At 43.8% G+C, this 20515-nt stretch overlaps 1 protein-coding gene across 3 annotated transcripts in view; it reads right to left on the bottom strand.

Moving 5' to 3' along the window:
* The window catches only part of pdhx (pyruvate dehydrogenase complex component X), a 257707-nt gene that overhangs the window by 89408 nt on the left and 147784 nt on the right, over positions 1 to 20515 (bottom strand). For all 3 annotated transcript variants that reach the window (XM_068045918.1, XM_068045917.1, XM_068045919.1), the window contains one exon: positions 7045 to 7213. In XM_068045918.1, the coding sequence (XP_067902019.1) occupies positions 7045 to 7213 (169 nt within the window). The remainder of the gene's footprint in view (positions 1 to 7044; positions 7214 to 20515) is intronic.

Here is a 20515-nt window from a genome sequence, read left to right as displayed (position 1 = left end):
CTATTACCTTGTTTCCCTTTGATTTATCACATCTCCTTTCACATGATCCCTTACCCCCACTATTTAGTTTAAAGCTCTCTCTACCGCCCCAGTTATAAGATTTGCCACAACACTGGCCCCAGCACTGTTCAGGTGAAGACCATCCCAATGGTACAGCTCCCACATTCCCCAGTACTGCTGCCAGTGCCCTATGAATCGAAACCCATTTCTCCCACACCAATCTTTCCGCCACATATTCACCTCTCTAATCTTATTTACCCTAGGCCAATTTGCTCGTGGCTCAGGTAATAATCCTAAGTTCATTACCTTTGAGGTACTGCTTTTTAATTTATCCCCTAACTGCTCATACTCCCGATGCAGAACCTCTTTCCCAGTCCTATCTATTTCGTTGGTACCCCATGGACTACAACAACTGGATCCTCCCCCTCCCAACCTCCAGCCCTGAGCAGCTGTCCTGAGCCCTGGCACTGGGCAAGCAACACAGTATTCTGGACTCTTGCTCTTGGCCACAGGGAAATGTGTCTAACCCCCTGACTATACTATCTCCTACTACCACTACATTCCTATTTACTCCCTCCCCACTTGAATGGCTTCCTGTATCACAGTGCTATGGTCAGTTTGCTCATCCACTCTGCAGCCCTCACTCTCATTCATATAAGTTGAAAGAACCTCAAACCTGTTGGACAATTGCAATTTCTACCTTCTCAATCCCCTTACCTGCCTCATTCGCAGTCACATCTTCCTGTCCCTGACCACTGACCAAATCAGAAGATGCTATCCAATGGGGTGTGTCTGCCTTCTAAAACTAAGTGTCCAGGTAAAATTCCCCTTCCCTGATGCATTGCAGTGTCTGTAGCTTGGCCTCCAGCTCATCTACTCTGAGCTGAAGTTCCTCGTGCTGTAGACACTTACTGCAGACATGTTTGCTGTGGATCACATTGGTGTCCACGGGCTCCCACTTACTGAAGTTGCAACACATCAACTGCCCTGCCACCCTGATTGCGTTTTAAATAACTAATTAATTATTTAAATGAATGCCTCTCCTCACCAGCACTTACTGTACTAATTTAAACCTTAGTAATACAATAAACCTTGCCACGTAATGAATCAGAGCAGTAGATTCAGCTTACTTCCCTTCTGCTTGTGTGCCTTACTTAATTAGAAGGTAGCTACTTAAATTTTAATTTCTATTTTACATTTTTGAGATTTCCAGCTATTAACACATGCACTCTAACAGCAGTGCACTAACCTACTATTTACAGATGCTCCCTAGCAGCAGTTACTCACCAACCAATCACCTTACAGCTTTCTTGTGACGTCACTGTCTCAAGTTTGCCCTCTATTTCTGAGAAGCAACTTGCGTCTTCTACAGCGACTGGAGGCTGAAAAAGGAACACGTCTTTCCCCTTGGCATTCAATTCCCACCTTCACACTCTGACTGCGTCTCACTTAAGCAAAGTCTCCTCTTCGTGTGCCCCTTACTCCTGAGGAAGGGAGTTCCAGGATTTTGACCCAGCAATCCTAACCATTCTTATAAAGCATGGTGGTATCTACTCAGAAATACCTTTTTTTGCTTTCAGTGATATTTTGTTACTTCCTACATTCCACTATTGGGCTGTCGTTTCATAAATAATTTATCTCACCCTATTGTTGTCAATTCCTTCCTTATTTCGTCAAAATTAGCTGTTTTAAGTCCAAAAGTATGGTTTGTGACCATCCCTTTTCCTGTTCTACGCTGACACCTAATTCACCAATGTGTTATCCCCTTTCAGAAGATGCTTCCCTCCTACCAGATCACTATTTTTGTTTCATTACTCATAACTAAAACGAGCATTATGTGTTCCATGTTACGTTGAAGACAAAGTGCTTTAGGGAACTCTCTTCAATTATTCAACTGATCCATTTCTTTTCTATTTGTACTGCTATCTATTTCCCAATTTCAACATCAGTACTACATGCAATCAAAATTATGCTTTTTAATCAGTTTTACCTTTGAATGTGACACCGCTGACACATTACATATACACTCTCCTGAAGCAAGCACAAAATAGATGATCAGCTCATTAGTACTTCGTTTCAGCCTTAGATTAGTTGTAGCACTCTCGCCTCTGAGTCAGAAGGTTGCAGGTTCAAGTCCTACTTCAGAGACTTGAGCATCTAATCTAGGCTGATAATGAAGTGCAGTACTGAGTGCTGCACTATCGGAGGTGCTGCATCTTGGATGAGATATTAAATTTCTTGGACGAGCATAAAAGATTCCATGGCACTGTTTTGAAGGGGAGCAGGACAGTCCTCTCTGGTGTCCTGCCCAATATTTATCCCTCAACCAACATCACTAAAAAAGAGACTATCTGGTAACTGTAACTTTGCTGTTTATGGAGCCATGCTGTTTGCAAACTGGCTGCCACATTTCCTACATTACCTGACCACACTTCAAAGCTATTTAATTGGCTGTAGAGCACTTTGGGATGCGCTGAGGTTGTGAAAGGCGCTATACAAATGTAAATTTACCTTTAAACTAAATATTGACAATCAAGTATTCAATTTCAAATAATAACAGCAATGCATTTTATAGTATATAAAATTGAGGATTTGGTGAATTATTTTCATTTTTGTTTAGACTGAATGTTAGTTCTGTAATTCCATGGGTTACAGTGAACAGATTTATGAATTTGTTATTTTTTTATCTCTAGGTTACAGGAATTCTGATCAAAATATAATCCTGTTCCAAGCATAACATTTCTAGAAAAATAGCAGTATGTTTATCAGGATTTGATTGTATCAGAGCTGCATATGTGGGTTTAACTGGATTTTCTTCAAGATGAATTATTGCACTTCAGACCAACTGTATTTAACTGTGTATATAAAATCTATGTAGGCCAAGAAACCATTGATGATCTTGAAGAAAAAGGAGGTCTGTGTGATGGGTATCTACTTTAATATGTCACTGATAGAAGTACTTCCAGCTAATATATCCATTCTATAAAAATGCAACGTCTTTAAAAAAATAACCTGGATGGGCCAATCTATGAAAATAATAGCAGAATATAGAGTTGCTCAGTATGTGAGCAAATATTGCGAAGACTGAAGTCATTGTCTTCAGGCCCAATTGCTATTCCTCTCCCTGGCAACTGTCTGAACCTGAACAAGACTGCTTGCAACCTTGGTGTTGTATTTGACCCAAGATGGACCACCGGCCACATATCCATGCCATCAATAAGATTGCCTATTTCCACCTCTGTAACATCACTCAATTCCACCCCTGTCTCAGCTCACCTGCTGCTGAAATTCTCATCCATGCCTTCGTTACCTCAAGACTTGATCATTCTAGCACATTGCCTCCCACATTCTACCCTCCATAAAGCCAAGTTAATCTAAAACTCTGCTGTCTGTATCCAAACTTGCATCAAGTCCTGTTCACCCATCACTCCTGTGCTCGTAGACCTACATTAATGAGGTAATGCCTTGATTTTTTACAATTTTCATCTTTGTTTTCAAATTCCTCCAAGGGATCCTGGCATCATCTCTGTAACCTCCTGTAGTCCCACAGCTGTCCAAGATATCTGACCTCCTCCAATTCTGGTCTCTTGAGCGTCCTTGAATTTAATTGCAACACGATTGGCGGTTGTACTTTCTGCTGCCTCGGCCTAACCTCTGGAAATCCCTCATTAAATCTCTGCATTTCTCTGTCCTTCTTTAAGACATTCCTTAAAACCCACCTCTTTGACCAAGCTTTTCATTACCTGCCCTAATATCTCTTCATGTGGTTTGGTGTAACATTTTGTTTGATAACGGTCCTGTGAAGTGCTTTGGAAGGTTTTACTATGTAAAGGTGCCATATAAATGCAAGTTGCTCTTGTTCTGTTGAATTCCTTGTCTTAACTTCCTGCATACTAAGATTGCAGAACATGAGTTAAAACATGTTGGACGTGGAATTGATTGCGCTGCACCGATAGGCTTTGTGGCGCTCAACCAGTGTCCCCTGTGCCCATGGCTGCTTCCTGCATGGTGTTTTGCCAGCTGAGGGCACATGCAAGTGCATTCCTTGCGTGCTGAAGACGGCTCTGAGTCAATGTTATCCTGACATCGCACAACACAACCGACTGATGTGACACCAGGATTCCAAATTTGTTCAACCAATGTCCAGGCAGATCTGTGTTATTTAATCAAGAAAAAACATGTGTGAAGGTGCAAGATGGGTCATGTAGTTGTGTTAAAGGACCAGGCACCCTGATTGCAGGTAAGCTATATTTTTGAATTTTTTTGTTCAGCAAATTGTCTGGAAATACTCTGGAGTGTTTTTGGAGGTGTTTTGGTGAGTCCCTGGATTAATCAGAGAGGGCTGAATTTTATCAGCCCTTCGACGTCGCGGGTCGTGGTGGGGAGGCTGGCAAAATGCTAGGAGGAGCGGCCTGCCACGACCCATGACACTGAGAAGGCCCCCCCTTCATTTGCCTTCATTAAAACATGGATAATTGAATGCAAATGAACTTACCTGCCGACAGCACGCTAATTTTACGGCCAACCAGCTACAACCTGCGCGCCTTCGGAATTTCCGAGGCGAGACACTGGTGGGGTGGGGGGAGGAATAAAATTATCAGGGTGGGAGGAGGGAGTGGGGAAAACTATTCTTATTAGTTGTGGGAATGGTGGGAAGGGGTTGAGGATAAAAGATACTCAAGTTCGGCAGGGGGGAATTTTGGAATTTCCAGAAGTGTATTTGGGGGAATAGGTCAATTTATGTGATCAGGACTCAATGTGGGGGGCGGGGTTGGGAGAGGGGATGCAATGTTAAATTAAATGTTTATTAATATTTTTTAATCACACTGGCATCTTTAAATGTGTTAATATATCCTGAGGGCTTGAAGCCCTTTAAAAATTGCGCCATCAGCAGCGCGGTGGCGCCGTTGCCAGGGATGCAGCGGCTGCCTCCTCTACGTCATCGGGGGCGCCTGCTCCACTCCCTCCATTTAAATGAGCCCCCGCACATAATATCACGGGGGCTGTGCGACGGCACCTCCGAGTCGGAAGGCCAGCTACTTCACAGTGCGCCGCCGCAGAGCACGGAGCGCTGATCAAGTTCAGCCCTGACTGTTGCCACATCCTCATGTGGGGGGCAGAGGAATAGGTGACCTATCCACACAAAGGCTGCAACAGGTTTATGAGCAGCAGTGGCAGTATTTCTGGGTCTCCAGCATGGCAGGGAGATGGTGAAGAGGCTGTGGAAATGGCAAGCTCTGGACCACAACCGGACTCCTCCAGGCTCTTTGACAGTGACAAAAGGCTGTCTGGCAGGCCTCCCAATGCACCCAACATTTCTGTGTGCACGTCCATCAGCGCTCTCCTATCTGGTGAACTAGCAATTGAACCATCCTTTACCCCTGGCCTGGGTGCAAGCCACTCGTGCCCAGAAGACTCACCACTTGCTGATCCCTATGCTATACTAACCTCCAAAATATGTGCAGTGCCAGTATCTGAATGGTGGTTGAGAGTATCAGTGATGGGGCATTTTCATTAGTGCTGTTATGTTGCTGTTTTCCCTCCTCCTGGGACTGCTGTGGCTGGGTAGGTGGCAGCTCTCAGGTGTCCACAGGCAGGAATTCAGAAGTGGAAGATTGGTGTGGCAGGTGGGGTGGGTTGGGAATCAAATGGTCTATGGTCACACCATCAACAGCTTTATTCATAGCAGGATGAGGATGTGCTGGAAATTGAGAAGGGGCATAAGGCAGAAACATACTGATATCTTCAATGTTCTCAGTGATGTTGGATATGCCATTGCCATATGGCACAGAACCATCTCCCCTGTAGGGCTTAGGAGATGCTGGTGTCCTTATCCCTTCGCCAGTTCTACTCTGCTTCCTTCTATTGTGTGCCACCTTTCCTGAAAGAGAGAGGGCTAAATGCCAGTGGTTGTGTAGCATTGTGCTTGGGAAATGTGCTTGCCACAGCTGAATAGTTGCAGATATGTGGAGGCAGCCAGAGGTGGGTGTAAGGCTGGCAGCATTGGTAGGTGTATGAGGGAGAGGTGGAGTATCTGGAGGTTAGGTGTGAGTCCTGAGTACCAGGGAATGTTGATGAGTGAATGATGGAGGTTTGGTTTATTGAGCAAGGTGAGAGGATGGTATTGTGGTGGGTGGGAGATGCCTTGTGAAGATGCATTCACTGACACTGACTACCCATGTGAGGCCATCAGACTTAAAAATAGATTCTTTCAGGGGATATGGGCGTCACTGGCAATGCCAGCAATTATTGTCCATCCCTAATTGCCCTTGAGAATTTGATGGTGAGCTGCCTTCTTGAACTGCTGCCGTCCTCAGGTCTAGACTCCCCGAGTTGACCTTCTTGCCACTTGCTGCCACTTCCCTCTCAGAGTCACCCTCGAGTGTCTCCTTGTCCCCCATGAATTCATGGCATCTCTCCTCCTACCCACTGGCACTATGTCTATGGATCCCTCTGACAATGCAGCAATATTTTTGTGTTCCTTTCCTTTAAGATACACCTGCCTTTAAGAAGAGCTGTCTGGTTGTACAAGGTGGCCTTCAAAGCACATTGCGAGGGGGAGGGGCGCGAGGGGAGGGATTGGAGAGATGGGGTAGGGGAGAGATGGGGTAGGGGAGAGTGGGGAGGGGGTGGGAGGGTGTGAGACGGGAGAGAAAGTGATTTTGTTTTAATAGTGTCTTCCATAAACACAGGACACTCCAAAACATTTTTGTTGTGTAGTCACTGTTGTAATGTAGGGAAATATTACAACTAGTTAATGCACAATAAGATTCCTTGAAGAATAATTTGGAAAAATGTACTTCCGCAAGGCATCATAAATAACAGATACTCTGTGGAGCTTACGTACATTATTTCTACGTGAAGGTGATTGTTACTTTTATCCACTGGGATAACTAATATTAATACCCATAAATGATCATTAAGGTTTGTAAGCGTTTTCCAGTACCAATGCGAAGAGCAGATCAAGTTCTCACACAAGGCAAATGATGTCCCTCCTGAAGATATTTTCTTCAATTTTATCAGTTTTGATTCCGAGAAACTTACCGGAGCTAATGCCTGTCCTGGAATGGAGACTGGTGGTGAAGAGGGTCTGGGGTATGCAGGGGCACTTGATGTTGCTTGAGTAGTCTTCACAAGGGGTTGCACAGGGGCAGTGGCTGATGTCCTGGGTGATGTCATGGTACCTTTTGCGTTCAACATAATCAAGGCATCCCTGTAAAAATATCAAGGTCCTCAGTGCAAGTTACTCATTTAAATGTTAAAAGGTATCTTTTATACTTTCCATTGTACATTCTTTATGAATGATGACTGCAGCTGTCAACAGTACACGACAGCATTGTGCACCTGAGTTATGTTTCACAAATTTCTGAAATCTCAGTTACTAGGCTGATGTGCAGATTGTGAGATGAGGGGAGCAGGAAAGCTATGCTCCTTGTGTTTATTTATTTTACCTCCCACAACCTAGAATTCCCTCCCTAAACTCCTCTCTCACACCCACAAACAGTGATGAAATAGAACATAGAACAGTACAGCACAGTACAGGCCCTTTGGCCCACGATGTTGTGCCGAACCTTTAACCTACTCAAAGATCAAACTACTTACATACCCGTCATTCTGCTATCATCCATGTACCTATCCAAGAGTCGCTTAAATGTCCCTAATGTAACTGCTTCTACTACCACCGCTGGCAGTGCATTCCACGCACTCACCACTCTCTGTGTAAAGAACCTACCTCTGACATCTCCCCGAAACCTTCCTCCAATCACCTTAAAATTATGCCCCCTGGTGATAGCCCTTTCCGCCCTGGGAAAAAGTCTCTGGCTATCCACTCTATCTATGCCTCTCATCATCTTGTACCCCTCTATCAAGTCACCTCTCATCCTTCTTCGTTCCAATGAGAAAAGCCCTCGCTCCCTCAACCTTTCTTCGTAAGACATGCCCTCCAGTCCAGGCAGCATCCTGGTAAATCTCCTCTGCACCCTGTCTAAAGCTTCCACATCCTTCCTATAATGAGACGACCAGAACTGAACACAATATTCCAAGTGTGGTCTAACCAGGGCTTTATAGAGCTGCAGCATAACCTCGCGGCTCTCAAACTCAATCCCCGTTAATGAAAGCCAACACACCATACGCCTTCTTAACAACCCTATCAACTTGGATGGCAACTTTAAGGGATCTATGGACATGGACCCCAAGATCCCTCTGTTCCTCCACACTACCAAGAATCCTGTCTTTAAGCCTGTATTCTGCATTCAAATTCGACCTTCCAAAATGAATCACTTCACACTTTTCCAGGTTGAACTCCATCTGCCACTTCTCAGCCCAGCTCTGCATCCTGTCAATGTCCCATTGCAACCTACAACAGCCTTCCACACTATCCACAACCACAACTCCAGCAACCTTCGTGTCATTGGCAAACTTGCTAACCCAGCCTTCCACTTCCTCATCCAAGTCATTTATAAAAATCACAAAGAGCAGAGGTCCCAGAACAGATCCACTGGTCACCGAGCTCCATGCTGAGTACTTTCCATCTACTACCACCCTCTGTCTTCTATGGGCCAGCCAATTCTGTATCCAGACAGCCAACTTTCCCTGTATCACATGCCTCCTTACTTTCTGAATGAGCCTACCATGGGGAACCTTATCAAACGCCTTGCTAAAATCCATATACACCACATCCACTGCTCTTCCTTCATCAATGTGTTTTGTCACATCCTCAAAGAATTCAATAAGGCTTGTGAGGCATGACCTGCCCCTCACAAAGCCATGCTGACTATCTCTAATCAAACTATGCTTTTCCAAATAATCATAAATCCTGTCTCTCAGAATCCTCTCCAATAATTTGCCCACTACCGACGTAAGACTGACTGGTCTATAATTCCCAGGGTTATCCCTATTCCCTTTCCTGAACAAGGGAACAACATTTGCCACCCTCCAATCATCTGGTACTACTCCAGTGGACAGTGAGGACGCAAAGATCATCGCCAAAGGCGCGACAATCTCTTCCCTCGCTTCCCGTAATATCCTTGGGTATATCCCGTCTGGCTCCGGGGACTTATCTGTCCTCATATCATTCAAAATTTCCAGCACATCCTCCCTCTTAACCTCAACCTGTTCGAGCATATCAGCCTGTTTCACTAACGACCAGGTCCCTCTCACTAGTGAATACTGAAGCAAAGTATTCATTTAGGACCTCCCCTACCTCCTCCGACTCCAGGCACAAGTTCCCTCCACTGTCCCTGATCGGCCCTACCCTCACTCTGGCCATCCTCTTGTTCCTCACATAAGTATAGAATGCCTTGGGATTTTCCTTAATCCTACCCGCCAAGACTTTTTCATGTCCCCTTCTAGCTCTCCCAAGTCCAGTCTTCAGTTCCTTCCTGGCTACCTTGTAAACCTCTAGAGCCCTGTCTGATCCTTGCTTCCTCAACCTTAAGTAAGCTTCCTTCTTCCTCTTGACAAGCTGTTCCACATCTCTTGTCATCCAAGGTTCCTTCGCCCTACCATCCCTTCCTTGCCTCATCGGGACAATCCTATCCAGCAGTCGCAGCAAGTGCTCCCTAAACAACCTCCACATTTCTGTCGTGCATTTCCCTGAGAACAACTGTTCCCAATTAATGCTCCCCAGTTCCTGCCTAATAGCATTGTAATTCCCCCTCCCCCAATTAAATATTTTCCCATCCTGTCTGCTCCTGTTCCGTTCTTTCCAAAATCTGCCTCCCAATCTGTTCCTCCATGTCTCTGTTGCTATTGGGGGGTCTATAGAAAACTCCCAACAAAGTGACTGCTCCTTTCCTGTTTCTGACTTCCACCCATAATGACTCAGTAGACAAACCCTCCTCGACGACCTCCCTTTCTGCAGCTGTGATACTATCCCTGATTAGCAATGCCACTCCCCCACCTTTTTTACCTCCCTCCCTATTCCTTTTGAAACATCTAAACCCCGGAACATCCAACATCCATTCCTGCCCTTGTGATATCCAAGTCTCCGTAATGGCCACAACATCGTAGCTCCAAGTACTGATCCATGCTCTAAGTTCATGAAAAGAACTGGAAGAACTATGAAATAAAATTAAACTGTTGAACTAAGCTGCAGGAAAATGGATACTGATACCCGGCAACATGGAGGGAAAGGTCAGGTGATTCCTCTCCTGTACTGCCAATTAACACGTTTGTCTGTTCAAGACAGGCCCATAATTAACATCTGGAATTGCCTTGAGGAGGCACACTGACATGTAAAACAGCCCATTCCATGCTAACGACTTCTATCATCAAAAATTGGGCGAGCAAACACATTTGCAGACAGACTGACTCAGAAGCTAAGGCCATGACAATAGGTGTCAAATAACACCTGTTTATCAACATGGGTCACATTCAGATGCCATTATGTATCAATAGTCTCCACTTCCTGTAACATTGTGTGAACACTCCAGGGATGGGTGTCTTAAGTCTCCTGACCGAAACCAAGCCTGATAAAGATTTTTCTTAAAGAGATTTCTCAGAGAAACTGAGTCAGAAAACCATTCCAGCCAGAGAAGCGGAGAGATTGATCCAGCTAAGCAACGAGCCCTTCCAGGACTATCTTTAAACTACTGTGGCAGAGAGATTGCAAGGTGACCTTGAAAGCTTATCTGAGAAATTGAACCAGGACTTCCACCACCAACTCTGAACTGAGTTTTAACTAAAAGAGTCTGTGACACTTCATCAATTCTAGGACAAGCATATTCAGGCCTGCAAGGCTGTTAAAAATTCCATCTGGAAAACCAAGAAGGTTTCAAAGTGAACACTCTTAACAATCAGACTCCAATTGCATGCTACCCTCTACTCTCTATATTTTCTTGTGCGCATGCGTGTGAATGCATGAGTGGGTGAGGTTACGAACATTTTCTGGTATTCTTTAATAGATAGTTATCTTTTTGTAAACCTACGAGATATCCTGTCTGTTACGGACAGGTGGTAAGGCGTGTGGGTGGTTCGCACTGTTCACCTCCCAAATGACCGCAGTCATGTTTTGTTTCAAATGATGTGCTAGACCCAGAGTGTTTTTTTAAGGTCAAATAAACAGAAAAACTACAGCTCTTCTTGTAGGTTAAACAAAAGATAACTTTTTTACATGACTCTTGAAATGGTTGCAACCTCACTCACTCACGCACATATACACACTCATCCATACATACCCACACTCATCCACACATACCCAAGAATAGATAGATAGAGAGAAAAGGGTAGGATGTAGTTCAAAGTGAAGTAGGTGTTTGTGGTTTATGGTAAAAGTGTTGAATCTTCTCATAAGCACAGTTTCTTTTAAAGGTGCAGGCCTGGGTGTTCGTTGTCTTGAACTTGTTGAGGTGTTGTAGATTTCTGGTCGTTAAGACTTCAGACTGGAGGTGGCCTATCGCTGAACCACTTTCTGTGACGTTGTGATCTCGCCTCTCTCTCCAGAGGGCTATCTTTTAAGATCAAAATCCATCACATTAGAGTTTCTATTAGTTGACACAAAGCCTTCTCCCCTGGTGTGACCACACAATGGACCAGGATGTGGAATCCATGGCTATCTATTGATGTCTGGGTGGGTGCCATTCTGTTAGGATGTGGCTACTTCACACCTTCTTTGTCTCAGAAAAAAACCATTCAATTCAAGAATGTCTCTTGATGGTTTCAAGATGGATATAGTTGACACCTCTTAGTCTGACATGTATCCTTTTCTCCTTTCAAGACAGTGAGGCAGTTTTTGAATACACAGGCTAGGTCATCTGACCTTTGGTAGGCATCTTTGCAGCATATTGTCCACTTTTTTAAAAAAAAGAAAAATCAATTTCAAAGAATCCACATTGAGTAAAGTTCGTATCTTAAAAATTAGGAATACATGTTATGTCATTGCAGGGCATAATACTGTCGTTTATCTGTTTATTTGACCCTTAAGCACTCAGGGACTAAAAACACTAGTTTTTAAAAACAATATCTGCAGTAAGTTGAGAGGTGAAAAGTGGAAGCCACCCACACCATTTTCGACCTGTCCGTAACATCTCCTTCTTGCCATCTCCCTCTCCTCTTTTAAGACCCTCCATGAAACTAAACTCTTTGACCAAGCTTTTTAACACCCTTCTGGCAACCCCTTTTTTGGCTGATTACACTTCTTAAGTGTCTTTTTTCTAATTTGAAAGTGCAATATAAATGCCATTTGCTATTCTTCATGACTCAGAAGCAGACTGTCACAACAATTAATCTATATTATGGCTGAACACTGCCTCTTCTCCCCCAACAGTCTTTCTTTACCATCAACCTAGCCCCAAAAGCAACACAAAGAGAAGGATTAAAAGAAATGGCATACAGTCACAGAGTCATTTACAGCACAGGAGGAGGCAATTCAGTCCATGAGTTGATGCAGCTCTCTGCAAAGCAATCCAGTCAGTCCTACTCCCCCACTCGATCCCCACAGCCCTGCAAAGTTTGTTTCCTCCAAATGCCCATCCAACTTTTTTTTGAAATCATAGATTGCCTCTGCTTCCACCACCCTCGTGGGCAACAAGTTTTAGGTCATTAGCACTCATTGCATAAAAACGTTCTGCCTCACATTCCCCCTGCATCTCTTGCACAAAACTTTCAATCTGTGTCCCCTAGTCCTAGTACCATCAGTTAATGGAAACAGTTTTTCCTTGTCTAACTTACTTAAGCCTGTCATAATCTTGTACACCTCTAGCAAATCTCCCCTCAATCTCCTTTGTTCCAAGGAGATCAACCTCAACCTTTCCAACCTAATCTTGTTACTAAAATCACCCACCGCTAGAACCATTCTGGAAAATCTCCTCTGAACTCTCTCAAGGACTCTCGCATCCTTCCTATAATGTGGTGACCAGAACTGGACACTCTAGCCGGGGCCTAACTGCAGCTTTATAAAGGTTCAGCATAACTTCCCTGTTTTGTATTCAATGCCTCTATTTACAAAGCCCAAGATCCCAGATGCTTTGCTAACCACTCTCTCAATATGTCCTGCCACATTCAAAGATTAATGCACATGGACTCCCATGTCCCTCTGTTCCTGCACTCTTCAGCACTGTGCCATTAAGTCTATATTGCCGCACCCTATTCCTTCTGCCAAAATGCATCAATTCACACTTGTCTATTAAATTTCATCTGCCACTAGTCTGCCCATTCTGCTAGCCTATCTGCCCTGTTGCAGTCCATTTGTATCATCCTCACTGTTTTCCATACTTCCAAGTTTGGTATCATTGACAAATTTAAAAATTCTACTCTGTATTCCAAGATCCAAGCAACAAAGGTAGTGGTCCTAGCACTGACCCTTAGGGGAACACCACTGTCTACCATCCTCCAGTCTGTAAAACAACCATTTATCATGACTCGCTCTTTTCTGTTTGGTTCTTAAGCCAATCTTTTTATCCAAGTGGACCTCCTATTTCATGAGCCTCAATTTTGTTAACCAGCCTTTTATGTGATATTTTATCAAACGCTTTCTTAAAATCCACACAGACAACATCGCCTGCATTCCCTTCATCAACCTTCTCTGTTATTTCATCAAAAAATTCAATTATTAGTCAAGCATGATCTGCCTTTTACAAATCCATGCTGGCTATCCTTAAATTAATACAAACGTCTCCAAGTGCCTGTTGATTTTTTCCCCCTGATTATTGTTTCTAAAACCCTAACCACCACTGATGTTAAACTGACAGGCCTGCAGTTGCTAGGACTGTCCTTACACCCTTTCTGAATAAGGATGTAACATTTGCTACACTCCAATTCTCTCGCACTTCCTCCATATCTAGGGAAGATTGGAAGATTATGGCAATCCCTTCCGCTATTTCCACCCCCACTTCCTTTAGCAACCTGGGATGCAAGCCATCCAGACCAGGTGACTTATCTACCCGAAGCAGAGCCAGCCTTTCCAGTACCTCCTGCCTCCCAAATTTTATCCGATCCGTTCCCTCTACTCTCTCCGCTTCTACCGATATTTTGTTAGATTCTTCTTAGTAAATACCAATACAAAATACTCAATAAATATTCTAGACTGCCCCTGCACCTCTAAGCATATATTACCCTGTTTGCCACTAATAGGCCCCACTCCATCTCTTACTACCCGCTTACTATTTACATGCCGGCAGAAGGTTTTTGGGTTCCCTTTTATGTTGACTGTCATTTGATTCTCAAATTTTCTCTTTGCCAATCTAATTTTCCTTTTCACCACTCCTCTCAACTTATTGTACTTGGCCTGGTTCTCACTTGAAGAATTCACCTGACATGCATCATACACCTTTTTTATTTCATCATAATCTCTATCTCCCTTGTCAACCAAGGAACCCTGTTTTTGGTTCCCTTACCTTTTACACTTGTTGGAATGTACCTAGCCTGTACCTGAAGCATATCTTCCTTAAAGATAATCCATTCATCTGTTACAGTTTGTCCGGTCAGTCTTTGGTACCATTTTACACTGGCTAGATCTCTTCTTATCGCATTGAAATTAGCCCTCTTCCAATCTAGACGTTCTAACTTACATTGTTCTTTGTTTTTCTTCATTACCAGTCTAAACCTTATGATATGATTATCAGTGACACAAATGTTCAAATCCTCTCTGGCCACAGGAGATGTACCAGAGGACTGGTACCATTATTCAAGAAGGGTAGCAGGGATAAACCAGGTAATTACAGGCCAGTGAGTCGAACATCAGTGGTAGGGAAATTATTGGAAAAATTCTGAGAGACAGGATTAATCTGCACTTGGAGAGGCAGGGATTAATCAGGGATAGTCAACATGGCTTTGTCAGGGGGAGATCATGTCCAACAAATTTGATTGAATTTTTTGAGAAGGTGACCAGATATGTAGATGAGGGTAAGGCAGCTGATGTAGTCTACATGGACTTCATTAAGGCTTTTGATAAGGTCCCGCATGGGAGATTGGTTAAGAAGATAAGAGTCCATGGGATCCAGCGTAATTTGGCAAATTGGATCCAAAATTGGCTTACTGGAAGGAGGCAGAGGGTGATGGCCGAGGGTCGTTTTAGCGATTGGAGGCCTGTGACCAGTGGGGTACCGCAGGGATCGGTGCAGGGACCCGTGCTGTTTGTAGTGTACATTAATAATTTAGATGTGAATATAGTAGGTATGATTAGTAAGTTCACAGACGACACGAAAATTGGTGGTGTCGTAAACAGTGAGGAAGAAAGCCTTAGATTACAGGACGATATAGATGGGCTGGTAAGATGGGAAGAGCAGTGGTAGATGGAGTTTAATCTTCAGAAGTGTGAGGTGACGCACTTTGGGAGGACTAACAAGGCAAGGGAACATACAATGGATGGTAGGACCCTAGGGAGTACAGAGGGTTAGAGGGACCTTGGGGTGCATGTCCATAGATCACTGAAGGCAGCAGCACAGGTAGATAAGGTGGTTAGGAAGGCATACAGGATACTTGCCTTTATTAGCCGAGGCATAGAATATAAGAGCAGGGGGAGTTTGTTAGAGCTGCATGAAACGCTGGTTAGGCCACAGCTGGAGTACTGTGTACAGTTCTGGTCACCACACTATAGGAAGGATGTGATTGCACTGGAGAGGGTGCAAAGGAGATTCACCAGGATGTTGCCTTGGCTGGAGCATTTCAGTTATGAAGAGAGACTGGATAGGCTGGGACTGTTTTCCTTGGAGCGGAGAAGGCTGAGAGGGGACCTGATTGAGGGATACAAAATTATGAGGGGCATTGATAGGATAGATAGGAAGGAACTTTTTCCCTTAGCGGAGGTGTCAAAAACCAGGGGGTATGGATTTAAGGTAAGGGGCAGGAGGTTTAGAGGGAAGTTGAGGAAAAACCTTTTCACCCAGAGGGTGGTTGGAATCTGGAATACACTGCCTGAAGAGGTGGTAGAGGCAGGAACCCTCACAACATTTAAGAAGTATTTAGAAGAGCACTTGAAACACCATAGCATACAAGGCTACGGGCCAAGTGCGGGAAAATGGGATTAGATTGGACGGGTGCTTGATGGTCGGCGCAGACGCGTTGGGCTGAAGGGCCTGTTTCTGTGCTGTAAAGCTCTATGACTCTTACCCAGATACAACCCCAAAGACACTTGGTCCACCTCATTTCCCAGCACCAGATCGAGCAATGCCTCCTTTCTAGCTGGGCTGCGAACTTACTAATCAAGGAAGTTCTCCTGAACACATTTCAGAAATTCCTCTCCTTCCTTTCCCTTTACTTTAAAATTATCCCAATTGATATTTGGGTAATTAAAGTCCTGCAATATCACCACGCTGTAATAAAAACAAAATACTCCAGAAGTTGAAAATCCGAAATAAAAACAAAGGTCACTGGAAATACTCAGCAGGTCTGGCAGCATCTGTGGAGAGAGAAGCAGAGTTAATGTTTCAGGTCAGAGACCTTTCATCAGAACTGGCAAAGGTTAGAAATGCAATAGGTTTTAAGCAATTGAAGCAGGGGTGTGGGAAAAGAGAACAAAAGGGAAGGTGTTGATAAGACAGAGGGTCAGAGAGATTAACTGACAAGGAGGTCATGGGGCAAAGGCAAAGAGTGTGCTAATGGTGTGGTGAAAGACAAAGCATTAGTGCAGAGAGGGTGTTAAATGTCAGAATAATGAACAACCCTAGCTAAAAGTACAAACATGATAAGCACAGTGGGCAGGCACATGGTAAAAAAAAACGATGAAACAAACTAAAATGAAATAAAAATTTAAAAAAAATAAAAAACAGCCAGTCATGCTCTGAAATTATTGAACTCAATGTTCAGACCGGTAGGCTGTAGTGTGCCTAATCAGTAAATGAGGCGCTGTTCCTCGAGCTTGTGTTGATGTTCACTGGAACACTGCAGCAAGCCCAGGACAGAGATGTGGGCATGAGAGCGGGGGAGGGGAGGGGGGGGGGGGTGTTGAAATGGCAACTGACAGGAAGCTCGGGGTCATGTTTTTGGACTGAGTGGAGGTGTTCCTCCTGCGTTTGGATTCACCAATGTAGAGGAGACCACATTGTGAGCAGCGAATACAGTATACTAAATTGAAAGTACAACAAATAAATTGCTGCTTCACATGAAAGGAGTATTTGAGGCCTTGGATAGTGAGGAGAGAGGAGGTAAAAGGGGCAGGTATTACACCTCCTGCGATTGCAGGGAAAGGTGCACTGTGAATGGGACGAGGTGTCGGGGGTAATGGAGGAGTGAACCAGGGTGTTGCGGAAGGAACGATCCCTTTAGAATACTGACAGGGGACGGGAGGGGAAGATGTGTTTGGTGGTGGCATCACGCTGGAAGTGGTGGAAATGGCAGAGGATGATCCTTTGGATGTGGAGGCTGGTGGGGTGGAAAGAGAGGACAAGGGGAACCCTATCACGGTTGTGGGACTGAGGTGAAGGGGTGAGGGCAGAAATGAGGGAAATGGGCTGGATGCGGTTGAGGGCTTTATCAACCATTTCATTTTAGTTTGTTTCATCATTCATTTTTTTTTTACCATGTGCCTGCCCACTGTTTTTTTTCATGTTTGTGCTTTTGGCTAGGGCTGTTCATTATTGTCAGATAACACCCTCCCCACACTAATGCTTTGTCTTTCACCACACCCATTAGCACACACTTTGCCTTTGACCCATGACCTCCTTGTCAGTTAATCTCTCTGACCCTCTATCCTTTCCACACCTTCCCTTTTGTTCTCTTTTCCCCCAGCCCTGCTTTATTTGCTTAAAACCTATTACATTTCTAACCTTTGCCAGTTCTGATGAAAGGTCACTGATCTGAAATGTTATCTCTGCTTCTCTCCACAGATGCTGCCAGACCTGCTGTGTATTTCCAGCACTTTTTGTTTTTACTTCACCACTCTGTAGTTGTTCATCTCTGTGATTTCCCTGCAGATTTGCTCCTCTATCTCTCTCTCACTATTTGGAGACTGACAAGATAGCCCCAGTAGCTTTTTGCTTCTCAATTCTAACCAAATGGATTCTGTCTTTGCCCCCTCAAGGACATTCCTTTTTTCCAACACTACAATGTCTTCCCTAATCAATACTGCCACCCCACCGCCCTTTTTTCCTTCTCTATCTTTTTTGACAACTTTTTATCCTTGTATATGAAGTGCCCAGTCCTCACCATTTTTAAGACTTGTTTCCATTACTGCCACTACATCATATTCCCACAATGCTATTTGTGCTTGTAGCTCACCACCTTAACACCACACTTTGTGTGTGCACATACATGCATTGTAATCCCGTCTTTGCATTCCTTGTAGTTCTTCTCAGTCCGCTGCTAATATGGAACTACTCCCTTCTCCGTACTGTCCAACACTCATATTATGCACCTTATTCCTTTTTTCTACTTCTATATGCTTCTGCCTTTTTTTAAAAAAGAGGATATATTGTACAATTATCGCTCTGGAGTTCACTCTAAAAGAACCAGTTAACAGGCCCAGCATTGCTCCAGCTTGGGTATTACAGACTTATATCAGATCAGTTGAAGTGGCAGATGCCACTGTGCCCTGGTCAGCCTGTGAAGTGGGATCAGACTACAGGTGGGCAGGAAAAATGCATTTGCTCACTGAAAACTGCAGCCCTGGCAAGGGGGCAGCAATATTATTGTTCTAGAGATTTATTATTAAACTGATAAGCCTGCTAGTAGAGGAAGTGCAATGTGAGCTAATGTACTGCCAGCAATGCCAATTAAGGAAGGCTACATCTTTTAAGTGTATCAGATTTTTCAAACTCTAATGAGTACAGTGAATTAAGGCATGAGATTATGCTTCCATTATAGCCAAGTTTAGTGAAGAACAGCAGGCCTAAACATGCAGGTCTTTCCGAGTGTGATTAACATTAGTGAAGATAGTTGTTAGCCCAAGGGGTTTTCAACTTGAAGTGTACAGGTTAATACAGCTCGCTCACATTGCTTGGTTCAGAAACTTCTCCATGAGAGAGAGAGAAACAGTCAGAGTCATTTACGGCACAGACGGAGGCCATTCATCCCATTGAGTCCTTGCCAAGAGAGATAATATATGGAGGGACACTCATCTCTCACACCTTTCTTTAGTGAAAAAAAGTAAACAAAAACTGAAATCTCCTAAATTTATGCTCATCCTGACTCAGCAGTGACCAACTCAGTCCAAGTTACAATGCCAGACCCATTGTCTCTTCTAAGTTCACCACATCAAAGTTTTTCTATAGACTAATAAAAAAAAGCAATACCTATAAAATTAAAAAAAAATGTTCATGGAATATTCTTTGGCAATTCATTATATTTCAGAACATATTCCTTAAAATTCCTGCACTATTTGATCATTGAGTTAAAATAATATCTGGCCAAACAATGATTGCAGGAAAGATGTATAGAGGCTCGCTGAGTTCAACAGGTACGTCTGTAACGTCCAGAACCTGATTCATTTGCGGCTGTCCATCAAGATGGTTAATAGGATTTTATTTGATTCATGTACATGCATAGCTACAGTGTTCTAGAACAGAATTGTAGTTTCTATCCAAGAGCATGCTCCCAGTGAGATCAAAAACAAGGCAGGAATCTTGTGGCTATAAATAGCACTGCAAATTATTTCAGCATGCATATCGGATGTGTTGCAGGGTCACAGCGTAATCAAAAAGAGTAACATTGAACTTTGTTCTTGTGAGCATTGCCTAGGTGGGGGTGGGGGGGGGGGGCAGGGCGGGCTGTGATTTTATTAAAGACATCACAGAATCTTGTAATGCCACTTTAATTGTTTTCCAAGGCTTTCAACCAACTGCCTCATGCGTCGCTCATAAAGCACCTATGGAAGTAGATGGCCAAGTCTTAGATTTTGCCCAGGATGTGTATAGCAGCTCACAATCCATGAAAAGGTGCCGAAGTCTCTGGCACGAGGAATAAGACTAAAGTTGTCCACTGTCACTCATTCTATTACGTATCCTCATCGATTAAGAAGTATTGGCTGGTAATGTAAGGACAGATCATAGGAAATTAGGAACAGGAGTAGGCCATTCGGCCCATTGAGCCTGGTCTGCCATTCAAACAGATCATGGCTGATCAGCTACCTCTCTGCCATTTTTCACCACTATCCCCATATCCTTTGATGTCATTAATATCCAGAAATCCATCGATTTCTGTCTTTAACATGCTCAATGATTGAGCTTCCACAGCCTCCTGGAGTACAGAATTCCACAAATTCACTAATCTCTGAGTAAAGAAATTCCTCCTTATCTCAGTCTTAAATCACCTACCCCTTATTCTGAGACTGTGTCCCCTTGTTTTAAACTCACCAGCCAGAGGAAACATCCTATCCACGTCCACCCTGTAAGAAATTTGTAAGTTTCAATGAGATCACCTCTCATTCTTCGAAACTCTAGAGAATACAGGCCCAGTTTCCTCAATCTTTCCTCAAAAGACAATCCTGCCATCCCAGGGATTAGTCTGGTGAACCTCTATTGCACTCCCAATATGGCAAGTATAAGGTGACCAAAACTGTACACAATACTCCAGATATGGTCTCACCAAGGTTTTATACAATTGCAGCAAGACATCTTTACTCCTGTACTCGAATTCCCCTGCA

Source organism: Heterodontus francisci, chromosome 14 (genome assembly GCF_036365525.1).
Source record: "Heterodontus francisci isolate sHetFra1 chromosome 14, sHetFra1.hap1, whole genome shotgun sequence".
NCBI lineage: Eukaryota > Metazoa > Chordata > Chondrichthyes > Heterodontiformes > Heterodontidae > Heterodontus > Heterodontus francisci.
Note: the sequence above shows the minus strand (reverse complement) of the source record. Positions and strands in the feature narration are given on the sequence as shown.